At 43.7% G+C, this 16035-nt stretch overlaps 1 protein-coding gene across 3 annotated transcripts in view; it reads left to right on the top strand.

Annotated features, from left to right (window-relative positions):
• The window catches only part of dph1 (diphthamide biosynthesis 1), a 580960-nt gene extending 567678 nt beyond the window's left edge, over positions 1-13282 (top strand). For all 3 annotated transcript variants that reach the window (XM_060848151.1, XM_060848150.1, XM_060848149.1), the window contains one exon: positions 12844-13282. In XM_060848151.1, the coding sequence (XP_060704134.1) occupies positions 12844-12963 (120 nt within the window). In that variant the 3' untranslated portion in view covers positions 12964-13282. The remainder of the gene's footprint in view (positions 1-12843) is intronic.
• The last annotated feature ends 2753 nt before the right edge of the window (positions 13283-16035 follow it).

The raw sequence follows: 16035 nt of genomic DNA, 5'->3' as shown, positions 1-16035 counted from the left end.
TTGACCCACTCCCTCTCAATATCCTTTTCTCTGTCTTGCCTCCCTTTTTCTCCACTCTACCTTTTCCTCCTCTCTCTGATTCTTTTTTCTTCCTCTTCTCATTTCTCTCTATGCTCCTCTTTATCTCTCTATCCCCCCCTCCTACCACCATACCCTCCCTTTACTCTTTCTCACTCCATCTCCTTCATTCCTCCCCCTCCCTTTCCTTCTGACGACTGCTCTCTCGTCCTCGCACTCCTCCCCTCCCCATAAGAGTTTGGTTTCTGTCCCTATCGCGTCCAGGGTTTACTTCCTCCTGTAAAATGCGGGAATTCCAACAGATGCTGGAAACTGAGCTTTCATTCATTAAGATGTTCTTATTGTTTATTTTAAAAAAAAGAAACAGCCACAAAGAAAGAGTATTTTTAATAACCACAAAGTGGAAATGACATTGAGCCAACAGTGTGAGGACAGTGGACTCAGGCTGAGGTGGGGGAGGGGAAGCCGCCACGATCTCACGTCATTGCCCATACACTCAACATACCTGAGCAGGAACAAAGAAAAGAGACAGTAAAACCAAGGTATTGTCTTCTTTCTCTCTCTCTCTCTCTGTACTTTGTGAGATTTTATTTATATTTCCCATTTCGCAGCTGTTGAGTGGGAGCATTTCTGGCATTTAATGATTTATTCGGGTCTCGAGGAGTGTTTGCTTTATTGTTAATTGCTATGAAATAAATCCCAAATTGGCTCGACTCTCTATATTGCTGCCATAACTTACTGTCTCCCCTCCCGCTCTGCCAGGGAGCTGCTGACTTTAAAGCAAGCAGCGCCATCCACAGACAGCATCAAGCACTTCAACCTCAGTGCGTTGAATTTATGCCAGAAAAAAAACTTGAAAGAATCGAAAGAACTAGCTACCATCAGTTCTTAAGAGGGGTCACTGGACCCGAAACCTTATTGCTCATTTCTCTCCACAGATGCTGTCAGACCTGCTCAGCTTTTCCAGCAATATTTGCTTTTGTTCCAGAAAAACAGATCATTTGACCCAATTGATCTCAACACCATCTCCATATGAGCTTCTACCCACTTCATTTCATCACATTTTATTTGCATAACCTTTGATGCCTTTCCCCTATCTAGCTTCCCCTTCTGAAACATTTGCACGATTTGCCGTACTCACTATCTGTGGCTGTGGATTCCACATTCTCAACATTCTCCAGTTAAAAAAGACTTTCTGCTGAATTCTTTATTGGACTTGTTAGTGACCTGTCTTCCTTTCTACTCTCCAGTTTTGGTCTGCGCAAGTGAACACTTTTTTTTACTTCTGCTCTTTAAACTAAATCGTGAGGAGAAGAGAACTGGAGGGGAGATGTGGTAACTCAAAGGGAGTGCTACACGGATCAGTGCTGGGTCCTTTATTTTTCGTCATTTATATAAATGATTTTGATCTGAGCTTAAGAGGTACAGTTAGTAAGTTTGCAGATGACACCAAAATTGGAGGGGTAGTGGACAGCAAAGAAGGTTACCTCGGATTACAACAGGATCTTGATCAGATGGGCCAATGGGCTGAGAAGTGGCAGATGGGGTTTAATTTAAATAAATGCGAGGTTCTGCATTTTAGGAAAGCAAATCTTAGCAGGACTTGTACACCTAATGCTAAGGTCCTAGGGAGTATTGATGAACAAAGAGATCTTGGAGTGCAGGTTCATAGCTCCTTGAAAGTGGAGTTGCAGGTAGATAGGATAGTGAAGAAGGCGTTTGGTATGCTTTCCTTTATTAGTCAGAGTATTGAGTAGAGGAGTTGGGAGGTCATGTTGCAGCTGTACAGGACATTAGTTAGGCCACTTTTGGAATATTGCATTCAATTTTGGTCTCCTTCCTATCAGAAGAATGTTGTGAAACTTGAAAGGGTTCAGAAAAGATTTACAAGGATGTTGCTAGGGTTGGAGGATTTGAGCTATAGGGAGAGGTTGAATAGATTAGGGCTGTTTTCCCTGGAGCGTCGGAGGTTGAGGGGTGACCTTATAGAGGTTTATAAAATTATGAGGGACATGAATAGTATAAATAGATAATGTCTTTTCTCTGGGGTCAGGGAGTCCAGAACTAGAGAGCATAGGTTTAGGGTGAGAGGGGAAAGATATAAAAGAGGCGTAGGGGGCAACTTTTTCACGCAGAGGGTGGTGCGTGTATCGAATGAGCTGCCAGAGGAAGTGGTGGAGGCTGGTGCAGTTGCGACATTTAAAAAGCATCTGGATGGGTATATGAATAGAATGGGTATATAGGGATATGCGCCAGGTGCTGGCAGGTGGGACAAGATTGGGTTGGGGTATCTGGTCGGCATGGATGAGTGGGACTGAAGGGTCTGTTTCCATGCTGTACATCTCTATGACTCTATAAACTGGATAAAAGAACAGAGTAGCAATTTAGCTCATAATAGCCAGAGTCTATCAGGAAGGAATGGATAGTGTAAAATTATAAATGCACATAAGGCCAGAGATTGCCAAAATGTTAAATAAACAGTGTTCAAGACTCTGTATCTGAATTTGAACAGCCTTCATAACAAATAGATGAATTGTTAGAATGGATAAAATTAAGTATGTATGACCTGATAACAATGACACACGCTCGCAGTTGCAAGATGACCAAGGATGGGACCTGAATATCGAAGGGTTAGTTCACATTTCACATGGATAGAAAGTTGGGGGGAAAAGGTAGGGTCGCTCTGTTAATTAAGATAGTCATTAATACAGTAGTGAAAGAAGACCTTAGCTTCAAAGACATCAAATCAGTTTGGGTAGAGAAACAGGAAACTAGGCAGTGATGGTATGGTGGTTCAGTGGTTAACAATGCTGCCTTACGGCCACAGGGACTCGAGTTCAATTCCAGCCTTGGGCGATTGTCCGTATGGAGTTTGCACGTTCTCCCTGTGTCTGCAAAGGTTTCCTTCCACAGGCCAAAACTGCGCTGTTACATTCTATGTGCAGGTTAGGTGGATTGGCCATGCTAAATTGCCCATAGTGTCCAGGGATGTGTAGATTAGGTCAATTAGCTATGGGAGACGCAGAGCTGTAGGGATAGGCTAGGGGTATGCTCTTCGGAAGGTCGGTGTGGACCTAATGGGCCAAATGGCCTGTTTCCATACTGTAGGGATTCTTTGATGATGGGAGGTGATGTTATCACTCGATTGTTAATCCAGATTAACATTCTCGGGACCCAGGTTTAAATCCCACCATCACAACAAATGGTGGAATTTGAATTCAAATCAAAAATCTAGAATTAAGAACCTACTGATGACAATGCCGATTGTTGGAAAAACCCATCTGGTTCAGTAATGTCCTCAGGAAAGGAAATCTGCTGTCCTTACCCGGTCTGGCCTACATGTGACTCTAGACTCGCAGCAGTGTGGTTGATTCTTAATTGCTGTCTGAAGTGGCCTAACAAGCCACTCGGTTCAGAGGCAGCTAGGGGCAGGCAATAAATGCTAGCCAGACCATGATACCAACATCCATGAGCGAATAAAAGAAGGCTTGACAACTAATCCAGGCTGAGCAAAACTTCCATGAACAGCAAAGTAATAACGATGAAATAATCTAATCTTAATTGTGGAATAAATATTCAGGGCCACAGACTATGAGCAAGAGATACAGAGGAGAGGTAATGAAGAACCTAACTGAATTTATTAGAGGCTGTCGGATAAATTTTCAACAGAAAAGGGAGTCCCAAGTTATGGCGTATAGGTATGAATTATAACAGATATATCTCTAGCAGACAGAAAAGTGGAGCTGCGACCATAAGGAGATCAGCCAAGATGATAATGAGTGGCAGAGCGGGCACTCCCTCCTGTTCCACTGTTTACGTGTTTATCGATGCAAAGGGGAGGCATGCCTGTGTGTCGTGTAGCAGCAGAATTTCAGAAGGAAACTGGGCAGGCACTTGAGGGAAATAAACTTGCTAGGCTAAGGGGTTAGAGCCTGGGAAAGCGGCTGACTATGGCATGCTGTACAGAGAGCTGCCAGGGATTGTTGGAAAACCCCATCTGGTTCACTAATGTCCTGCAGGGAAGGAAATCGGCCATCCTTACCTGGTCTGGCCTACATGTGACTCCGGACCCACAGACCCTCAACTGTCCTCTGAAATGGACTAGCAAGGCACTCAGTTAAAAGACAACTAGGGACAATAAATGCTAGCCAGCCACAAATGAATAAAGTAAAATAAGTAAAGGTCACCAAGAGAGGTAGTTTATCAGCCCCCTATAGGGATAGTGTATACAGGAAGAAATAAATGGAGCATGCAAGAAATTTACCACAATAACCATGGGTGACTTCAATGTACATTTGATTGGGAAAATCAGATTAGCAAAGGTAGCCTGGAAAATTAGTTTATAGAGTACATTTTGGGAAGGTTTCTTAGAACAGTAGATTCTAGAGCCAACCAAGGAGCATGCTTTTCTAGACTTGGTAATGAGGAATGAGACAGGCTTAACAAATAACTGGTAAAGGAACCTGTAGGTGTAAGTGATCATTACACAATAGAATTTCACATGCAGATTGAAGGGGAGCAGTGCGGGCCCTAACACTAATATTTTAAAGCTGAGTAAAACTATGAAGAGAAAATTAGCTTGAGTGAACTGAGAGACTATATTCTGAAGCCGGAGAGTAGAGATGCAGTGGCAGGCTTTTTAAGGAGCTATGCAATAACTCTCAGCAAAAATATATCCCAGTGAGGAATAAAGACTGCTTCCCAAAGGATACGTGTCAGTGGCTGAATTAAGGATTGTATCAACTTGAAAGAAACATGTACAAATGTGCAAAGATCAGTGATGGGTCAGAAGATTGGCAAAATTGATGGCATAGTAGACAGTGAAGAAGTTTTTTTAATACTACAAAGGAGTCTTGATCAAATGGGTCAATGGACTGAAAAATGGCAAAATGGAGTTCAATCTGGATAAATGCAAGGTTTGCGTTTTGGTCCAACAGATAGGGATAGGGTTTTGGGTAGTGTTGTAGAACAAAGGAACCTAGGAGTGCACGTACATAATTCTTTGAAGTTTGTGTCACATATAGACAGGTGGTTAAAAAGGCATTTGGCACACTTGCCTTCATTGTTCAGTCCTTTGAGTATAGAGTTAGGAAGTCATGTTGCGATTGCACAGGATATTGGTGAGGCCTCTTCTGGAGTACTGTGTCCAGTTCTGGTCGCCCAATTGTAGAAGGATACTATTAAGCTGGAGAGAGTTCAGAAGAGATTTGCCAGGATGTTGTCAGGTATGCAAGATTTATGTTATAATAGGCTGGGACTTCTTTCACTGGAGCAGAGGAGGTTGAGACGTGACCTAATAGAAGTTAATAAAATAATGAGAGGTATAGATAGAGTTAATAGTACTTGTCTTTTCCCTAGGATGGGGGGCTTCAAGGCTAAGGGACACATTTTTAAGGTGAGATGAGAGAAATTAAAAGACATAAGAGGCAAATGTTTTACACAGAAGGTGGTTCACATGTGAAATGACCTTTGAGTAAGTGGTGGACGTGGGTACAGTTAGAATGTTAACAAGACATTTGGACAGATACGTGAATAGGGACGGCTTGGAAGGATTTGGGCCTGGAGCAGGCAGGTGGGACTAGTTTAGTTTGGGTTATGTTTGGTATGGACTGGTTGGACTGAAGGGTCTATTTCTGTGCTGTATGACTCAATGACCAGCAAAGATTGACAAAAAAAAGAAAGAAAGCAGAGAATGAGAGAAAATTAGCCAACAGTATAAAAACAGATAGTGAGAGTTTCTACAAGTTTTTTAATGGAAAATATCTGAAGCAAGTGATGGTGTTCAAGAGAAAGAGTGTGGGAATCTAATCATGGAAAACAAGGAAAGAGTGGAGATATTGAACTGGTATTTTGTGTCTGTCTTTATGTAGATGACTTACAAAACTTCCCAAAGATACTTGAAAATAATGATAAAAATGGAAGGGACAAAGAAATAACAATCGCCATCAGCACAGAAAAGAGGTTGGAAAAACTTTTAGACCAAAAGGCTAACAAATTGCTAGGATCAGATGGCTTCCATCTTAGGGTCATAAAAGAAGTGGTTACAGAGACAGAATACTCATTGGTCATAATCTTCTAAAATGCTTTTGAATCTGGAATTAGAATTAGAATTAGATTAGAAAATAGCAAATAGAAGACCTTTTTTCAACAAAATTAGCCTGTCATCTGTTATTTAGATGATGCTTAGAAATGAATGACATGTTCAGGCAAAGTTGACATGAATGTGTAAGGGAAGTTGAGTTTTAGCAAATTTATTGATGTGTTTTGAGGAAGTAAGAAGAAAGCTGGGTAGGGTGGTAGTGGAGGAATCAGATTTGGTGTACAGCAATTTCCAAAAGGCATTTGGTGAGGTGCCTCATCAAAGACAACGACTCATAGTGTAGGGCTCAGCTTATCAGCAGAGGTAAAGGATTGGTTAGCTCTCAGGAAGGAGACGGTGCAGATGAATGGGGAGTATTCGAGTTGGTTGTAATTGGTTCAGTGTCCAAGGATCAGTGCCAGCACCTCAGCTGGTGACAATCTCCATCAATGATGAAGAGACCCAGTGTATAGATGCAAAACTTACCGATGACATCAAGGTAGGTAGCGAAGTAGGTCATCAAGAGGAAGATGGAGTATTATGTTGGAAAAGGGATTGAAAGTTTAATGGAGATATGCAGGATTGTAGAGTTGAGGTTAAAATTAGATCAGCCCTGATCTTATTGAATGGCAGTGTAGACTCGATGGGCCGCATAGTTTCCTCTTGTTCCGTGTCCAGAGGATCAGCCATGATTATACTGAATGGCCTGCCCTTGCTCCTATTTTCTACATTTCCTTTGTTTCTAAATGTGAATGGTCCATTTTGGCAGAAGGGATAGAAAAACAATATCCTGTTTAAATGGATGCATGGATCAGACAAGGTAGTAATGTTAGCATTTATAACAAAGGTAATGGGATATAAGTGTGGCAACATTTTCCTGCAGCCGTACAAGGCCTTGGTATGACCCTGTCTGGAGTACTGCGTATTGCTTTGCTGTTTTTATTTGATTGCTTTCAAAGCAGTTCATAAAATCTTCAATTTGACTCATTCCTGAGATGAATTGTTTATCTCATAAAGAGAGTATGAGCAGGTTGACGATCTGTGTCCATTGGACGTGAGATGAACAAGAGGTGATCCAATTGAAACACAAAACACCCAGAGGGAACTTGACAGGAAGGATGTTTCCTTTTGTAGGAAACACAGTTTAAGATGAAGAGGTTTCCTCTTTCATTTGGAGGTGCTGGTGTTGGACTGGGATGTATAAAGTTAAAAGTCACACAACACCAGATTATAGGAGAAAGTGAGGACTGCAGTTGCTGGAGATCAGAGTCGAGAGTGTGGTGCTGGAAAAGCACAGCAGGTCAGGCAGCATCCGAGGAGCAGGAGATTCGACGTTTCGGACAGAAACTCTTCATCAGCCCTTTCCCTTTCCTGATGAAGAGCTTATGCCTGAAACATTGATTCTCCTGCTCCTTGGATGCTGCCTGATGTGTTGTGCTTTTCCAGCACCACACTCTCAACACCAGGTTATAGTTCAACAGGTTTATTTGGAAGCACTAGTTTTTGGAACACTGCTGCTTCTCAACCACCTGATGAAGGAGCAGCACTCCAAAGCTAGTGCTTCCAAATAAACCTGTTGGACCTGGTGTTGTGTGATTCTTATCTTTCCTCTTTAAGACAGAGGTGAAGAGCATTTTTTTTTTCTGTGAGGGCTGTTAGTCTGTGAAATTTGCTTCAGTAAGCACTTGGAAACAGGATCATTGAATTTATTCAAGATGGAGTCAGAGAAATGGACAAGAGAGTCAAAGGTTGGTGGGGGATTGCAGACAGGAAAATGGAGGTGAGACCAAAACCACATCAGCCATCTTACTGAATGGTGCCGCGGGCTTATGGGGCCTATTCCTGTGCCTCATTCCTGTGGAACATTGAACCTTTTTATTTAAAGAAAGGGACATCAGTCTGTTCAGCCTTTCCTCAGATTGTATTGACAGCCTCTCAGTTCTGGTAGCATCCTTATCGATCTGTTTTTGTACCTTCTCCGGTGCTTATCTTTTTACGAAATCTAGTGACTAGTGTTGGAGCCATGCACAGTACTCCAAGTGTGACATCAAAACTATCACAGAGCCAAGAACAAGCAAAAAAGGATTGGAGAAGCTGGGGCTGTATTCTTTGGGGACGAGAAGATTTAGAGGAGATTTGATAGAAATGTTTGAAATCAGGAGAGTTATGAGCAGAGGCGACGTGGAGAAACAGTTCCCTTGAAATTGAGTGTACAGCTTTAAGGTGATTGGAAGAAGAAGCAATGCAGACACAAGGGGGAGGTTTTTCACACAGTCAATGTTTGGGGCCTGAAATGCATTGCCTGAGAGCGTGGTGGAGGCAGGTTCAGTTGATACCTTCAAAAGAGAATTGGATCATCGTCTGAAAGGAAATATTTCCAAGAGTATGGGGGAAATGGCAGGCGGGTGGCTTATGGCGACTTATTCTTCGGTAGAGCTATCACAGACACAATGGGCTGAATGGCCTCCCTCTGTACTGTGACCATTTTATCATTCTAGAAATTTGCATCTAAGGTGGTGCGTTATCCAGTTTTCAGGATACCGCAGTGTTGGAGCTGGGTACGGCACAATCCAAAGCTTCATGTCCACTCAGTCATTTGAGCCCATTGCAGACAGAGACGAGAGGGCCATGAACCACAGTGCATTGCTACTTTCTCTTGTTGTTATTCCCGGAGTCACTTTTTTGTTTTAAACCACTTTCCATGGTCTCATGGCCGACAGTGAAAACTACGTTTGAAAGTATTTGTATGCCACCAGCATCATCGAAGGGAAAATAACCGAATCTAAAATCAAATTCGGTGTCAACATTACAGTTTTATCTCGGTTGGGAATTGAAGTGATGTAGAAGCATATCGATGTTCTGGCAATATGGTCTGTTCATTTTGGTGAGAGACTGATTGTGGAATTCCCAATCTAATGTTCCATGCAGCCCTGTAACTGATAATATTTAGAGATGGATCATCTCTGAAGCCAGCTCTCTGTGTCATCTCACACAGTGTTATATTCCCAATCATCTGTCTATGACACTGTTGGAAGGAGACTTAATTCCAACGATGTGCTTATCACCGGCAGGTCACACTGTGCTCTGCTCCTGTCAAGTGAATCGGTTCAGTGTGAGTTCACACTGTCAACTCCAGGTAAATTGCAGACCAGATTGAAGAGTAGAATTTCATTGTTTCTGATCCCTTTTTCCTGTTCACTGCCATCCTGTGCAATTGCCTGATGCACTCAGACAGAACAAAGCCGCAGCCTGACACTTGCAAAGAAATCAGTTCCAGCAAATACCCCAAAGAGTTGCCTTCATTGGCCCCTTTAGTTATCAGCACTATGGGATGCACATTCCCTGACTGCACACAACTGCCGGTCACACTGAGATAATACAGCTTGCATTTATCTAATGCACACAACATAACAAAATGGCCGAAATACTATTCATAGTCAAACCAAAGGGCTGGAAAGAGAGAGATGGAAGGTGCAGGAGAAGATTTAGGACAGAGAGAAAATGGGAGCAGGAGAGATGGAGGAAGTAGGCGGAGCAAGGAGAGATGGAGAGAACAGAGGAGTAAGGAGGGATGGAAGGAACGGGAGGAGTAAAGAGAGATGGAGAGAACGGAGGAGTAAAGAGAGACTGAGGGTGTGGAGGATCAATAGACTGGAGATAACAAGGAGTAAGATGAGAGGAAGTGGAGTGAATTCAGGAGATGTCGAGTTTATTTATTGTAGGAAATGGAGTTTGAAGCTCGAACTAAGGTTGAACACATTACGATTGAATTGCAGCATTGACACACAGTGGAAAATGTGTTTCAGCCAGGATTCCACCATTCAAGTTCCTCTGGTCTCAGACATGACCCAAGCTCTCTCCATTAAAGACAATATTAATCTGCTCCGACAGCCCTTCTGGAACCTGGATATTCTGTGGGAACGGGAGAGTGTTTTAATGCAGCAGAACTATGGAATCTCTTACACAGCATTGTGAGGAATTTACTGCCTAGCAACAGGGAAACGTCTATGCTCCATATGTGCCTCCCCTCACTCCTTTTATTTCAAACTCATCTGGCATGTCCTTCTGTTCCTTCCTCCTTCATCTGGTTAACTAGCTTTCCTTAAACACATTGATCTCACCCATTCCCTCTGGTAGTGTAGTCCACATTTCCAATTTCTCCCAAATTTCCTGTTATATTTATTAGTAACCACACTGTAATTACAGCCTCCCCCTCTGATCTACCAACGATCATCTACCATCTAACCTGATGAACCATAAAGACCTCAATACAAGTCACCCATTCCTGTGTCTTCCCAGCCTGATCCATACTTCAACTTCTCAGTTCCAGTATCTTCATTGTGAATCTTACTTCAGCACCATCCTCACAGCCTGGACATCATTTGTGTGATATCGAGCCCAAAACAGTGCACTCAGTGCTGACCATCTGACAGGACAGCATTCTCTCAGCATTGACCCTCTGACAGTGCAATACCCTCTCAATACCGAATACAAGAACAAAGAAAATTTACGGCCCAGGAACAGGCCCCTCGGCCCTCCAAGCCTGAGCCGATCCAAATCCACTGTCTAAACCTGTTGCCCAATTCCTTAGCATCTGTATCCCTCTGCTCCCCACCTACTCATGCATCTGTCCAGATGCATCTTAAATGAATCTACCGTACCTGCCTCTCCCACCTCTGCTGGCAACACATTCCAGACGCCCACCGCCCTCTGTGTGAAGTATTTGCCGTGTGTATCCCCCTTAAACTTTTCACCTCTCACCTTGAAAGCGTGACCTCTCATTATTGAATCCTTCACCCTGGGAAAAAGCTTGTCTCTATCCACCCTGTCTATACCCTTCATGATTTTGTAAACCTCAATGAGGTCCCCTCAATCTCCTTTTTTCTAATGAAAACAATCCTAACCCACTCAACCTCTCTTCATAGCTAGCACCTTCCATACCAGACAACATCCTCATAAACCTTCTCTGCACTGTCTCCAAAACGTCCACATCCTTTTGGTAATGTGGCAACCAGAACTATACACAGTATTCTAAATTCGGCTGGACCAATGTCTTGTACAATTTTAACATGACCTACCAGCTCTTATACTCAATACCCCGTCCAATGAAGGCAAGCATACTATATGCCTTCTTGACCACTCTATCCACCTGTACAGCAGCCTTCAGGACCTGCACTCCCAGATCTCTCTGTCCATCAACTTTTCCCAAGGCTCTTCCGTCCATTGTATAATTCGTTCTAGAATTAGACTTGCCTAAATGCATCACCTCACATTTGTCTGGATTGAAGTCCATCTGCCACGTCTCCACAGAACTCTCCAGTCTATTGATATTCTCCTATATTCTTTGATAGTCCCTTATGCTTTCTGCTACTCACCACTCACTCTGATCTTGTGACAGAGCAGCACACCCTCAGTACTGACCCTATGACAGAGCAGCATTCCCTCAGTACTGATACTGTGACGGTGCAGTGCACCCTCAGTAATGTACCGGGATTCCACTCTAGATTTTGTATTCAAGAAGAAACAGTGGTTTGTGTTTGGACATTCCACAATCTCAGCATGTCCTAATGTGTACTAAAGCAAATGTTGTGTGTTTTTCAGTGTAGAATGAATGAAGGATGCAAGGCAACTAGCTTGTACAGCAGTGAGATCAATGATCAGCGATATTGTTTGAAAGTGGATATCCAACTAAGAACACTACACAAAACTCTGATGGTCTTCCAATCTCGGGATCTTTTTTGGCAAAGCTGAGAGAGCAGATGGAGCAGACGCAGAGAATGCTGGAGAGTTACAGTAACTCTGCAGCATCTGCACACAGAGAAACCGAGTTTACAGAGTCTCAACTCTGGTATGACTCTTAAAGATCAAAAGAACTGTGGATGTTGTCAATTAGAAGCAAAAAACAGAAGTTGCTGGAAAATCTCAGCAGGTCTGGCAGCATCTGTGAAAAGAAATCAGAGTTAAATTTTGGGTCCAATGACTCTTCCTCAGAACTGATGGTAGCTAGGAAAATGTTGGTTTCTATGCAGGAGATAGGGTGGGGGAGGGAGTAAGGAATAAACGATAGGGTGGGGGATAGAGGCAAAAGAGAGAGAAGAACAGTTGGACAGACAACGGAGTGGACAGCCACCTGGCTGGGAGGGTGAATAGCTGTTAATGGAGACTGTTAGTGGCTAACAATAGGTAGTAATGTAATGGCAGACTGTGATAACAAGGCCTGGTGTGTGTGGTCGGGGGCTGGCACATGGGGTGTTATTGAATCTGATATTGAGTCCAGAGAGCTGCAGGGTTCTCAAGTGGAAAATGAGGTGTTGTTCTTCCAGCTTGTGCTGAGCTTCACTGGTATGACTCTTCTTCAGAAGTGTCCACAGTTTAAGGTCTCATCTGAAAGACAGCAGCTCAGACAGCGTGGCATTCCGTCAGGATTGGATGGAAGCCAATGCTGGATGGAGCTCTGTATCAGTTTGGAGTCTGAGCTCAGACCTCTGGAATGGGACTTGAGTCTGGCAGCTTCTGACTTGAGATATCCCAGTTCTGCCAGTCGGGAGCTTCTGTGCCGTGTGGGGTTTGGACACTGTGGGGTTTGGACACTGTGCCGTGTGGGGTTTGGACACTGCCGTGTGGGGTTTGGACACTGTGCCGTGTGGGGTTTGGACACTGTGCCGTGTGGGGTTTGGACACTGTGCCGTGTGGGGTTTGGACACTGTGCACTCGTTAGTCTGACGTGCTTCTGTTTTCTCATTCAGGGGAAGCTGCCGGAGGTACAGCCCACAGCCACAGGAGGCTCGTGCACAGACCACAGCTGCCAACAGGAGAGAGTGTGTAAAAGTCAGCTGGAGGAACACTGTCTCCCTCTGAGGCAGTGATGAAGCAACAATGAGCCCGAGCTCTGAGGATACATCAAAGGGAGCGAGGCTCTTTCAACAGGAGGAAAGGAGTCAAGAGAAACATGGAGCATCCAGTTCAGTTGGGCACGCAGTTTGGCTTGACTTTGACCTTTGTTCAGTTCCTGTTTGATGGTGCTGTGCAGGTCAAACAGTTCCGAGAATTTCAGCATTCCTGTATCAGGGAATCCACAAACCTGGAAATAACCAAAATCTATATTTTTAATTTGAGGGGAACTCTGGGTGGGTCAAGACTCAAAATAACTTGCAATAAAACGTGAATAAATCAGTCTAGTCTGGGCTCCTTCTGACTTCGCTATTCTTGTTCTGGTGAGATTTCAGGAGCTTTGAGATTGTTTTGTCACAGCAGTTGACTGAAATACACATGAAATCCTCAAACTCTGGCACCTAAAGGAGAGGCAGTGGTTTAGTTTTCATGTCACTAGAGTAATCCAGGACCCGAGGATAATGTTCCAGGGACAGGTTTTTGAGCCCCATCGTGATATGAATAAAATCAGCAGGAAGAAGTTGGGCTCATGGAGACCACATAACCACTAAAACATAGAACTGTGGACGCTGCACATACTGAGAGAGTTCCTCCAGCAGTTCCTGTTAATTGTTGTCAAAACCCATGACATCGAGGCTTGAAATGTTAGCTTGCTCCCTCTCCATGGATGCTGCCTGACCCGCTGTGATCTCCAGCGTTTCAGGTCATCGACTTCACTTACCCGGTCTGGCCTCGTGTGACTGCAGACCTATGGCAATGTGATTAACTCTTAACTGCCCTCTGGGCAAATTGGGATGGGCAATAAATGCAAGCTGAGCCAGGGACACCGACATCCGGAGTAATAATGAGAAAAGCTACACACACACACCTCCTGTTTCTTCAAACTCCTTCAGAACTTGCTGTTCAAACTTTGTTCCTCATCTGTTTCTCGAGCCCAACCTTTAAATATTTCAGAGTTAATGTCTTCAGTTACTGCCTGTAGCCCTCATTCTCACCACTCCCTGGGAAAGACATTTCCCCTGAATTCCTGATTGGATTTTGTTCGGTGAAAGAAAAACAGAGTTTGAAACTTCAGTCCTGGGGGGAAGTTGTATCAAACACGAAATGTTAACTCTGTTTCTATCTTCATTGATATTGCTAGACCTACTGAGTTTCTCACAGTGCTCTTTCTGTTTGTTTCAGATTTCCAGCATCTGCAGGATTTTAATTTTATTGGGGTTATTCCTGACGGTCTTATTTCAATGAATGCTAGTTTTTCTCTTGCTTATCGTTGTTAGGTCTTCAGCTGCCTCAATCCAATTCTCTAGACATCCTCGCTAACCCTCTCCAATTCTATGCCCTCTGAAATAGCTGCACAGACACCGTTATCCTGTCACCAAGTCAGCCTTTATTTACACGTGCACAGTACGTGAACTCTGACCAGCCAGCTCAGAGCCAGTCCCTAGAGTGAGGAGACTCCTGTTTATATCTATCAGCCAGGGCTCCCTGATTTGCCCCAGGGTAACAGCCCCAATCAGGGATCTCATACTCAACAAGACATACCTGACCAAGCTTGCTCCAATCACTACATCCCTCCTCCCACTGAAATCCCCTCACACCACCCTCCAGCTTCCCCCCCCCCCTCACCCACCCATAACATCCCCACTCCAGGAGGCCTGATACAGAAGGAGAGGAGGAATAGGGAGGTATTCAGGGACATACTGTTAGGGAAGGGGCTTAAAGAGGTACATTGTATCTGCACTGCAAGGACAGTAGGATAGAGATATACACAGAGATGTGTACTCTAAGGAGAAGGAGATGGTAATGTCAACAGGTCTATATACTCTTTGGAAGTGGGAATAGAGAGGTATATAGGCTGTGTACCATAAGGAGAGGGGTTTAGAGAGGTATATAGGCTGTGTACCTTATGGAAAGGGAGAGAGGTATGTAGAGTGTGTACCATACGGAGAGGGAGATGGACAGACAATACAGGGTGTGTACCGTAGGAAGAGGGACTTAGAGAGGTATATGGGGTGTATATTGTAAGGCAAGGAGGATAGAGAGGTATATCGGGGTGTAAACGGTATGGGGATGTACATAAGGTTGTTAAAGAGCTCAGAGCTGTACAGTCACTGCTAATCTCCTAACAATCCCTCAACGAGTAACAATCAATGGATTAATTTATCCCATCAAGCATGGACTTTGAGAAACTGCAGCCAGTCAGTAAGTGTGAAAATGACCAGCATTCCGATATCAATCTCCCTCTACATGTTCTATCTGTGAAAAATATTCAGATGAGTTGCCATTTAACATCAAGTAGTTTGACAGTGATGCTGAATGGTTCTGTCAACACAACAGCAGAAAGCCAATAACAATTGCTTTCTATCTCCAGCCTCTGTCCTTGTGAATCAGGAACATTTTACTGCTTGTTAATTTCCAGAGTTATTGAAGCTTTTCAGGCTGTGAATATCACAAACATGCTTGAAAATGTTTGAGGTCAGGTTTTTAACTCTTTCCACATTAGAGCATTAGATATCATATACAGTCACAGGATTTTGTGGACCATGTCAGCTGGGATTCAGTGGAGTAGCAATGAAGTCTAAAGGTCATGGGTTCAAGTCCCACACTCGGACCTGAGCACATTGTGAGGCTGTCTGTCCCAGTGCAGCTCCAAGGGAGTGCTACATTGTCAGGGGTGTCATCTCTTGGCTTGAGAGTTTAAATGGAAGCCTTGACTGTAAAAGATTCCATGGCACTATCTCAAAGAAGGGCAGGGGAGTCCACTGTATTACCCTGGCCAATATTTATCCCTCAGTCAACGTCACTAAAGTAGATGATCACATTGTAGTTTGTGGGAGCTTGCAGTGTATGTGTTCCCTGCTCTGTTTTCTATTATTAAAACAATAGCTACACTTCAGAACAAAGTACATGATAGTGCTCAGTGCATCCTGAGGTTGTGAAACGTGACCTAAAGACACCATATTTTTACACCGACTGGATGCTGTGTCCCTCTCAGGGAGGACAGTACAGTAATTCCTTTAGTAAAGGTGACATATTCCAGTAGATGC

This window comes from Hemiscyllium ocellatum, chromosome 31, assembly GCF_020745735.1.
Source record: "Hemiscyllium ocellatum isolate sHemOce1 chromosome 31, sHemOce1.pat.X.cur, whole genome shotgun sequence".
Classification (NCBI taxonomy): domain Eukaryota; kingdom Metazoa; phylum Chordata; class Chondrichthyes; order Orectolobiformes; family Hemiscylliidae; genus Hemiscyllium; species Hemiscyllium ocellatum.
This window is presented reverse-complemented; position numbering and strand designations above follow the sequence as displayed.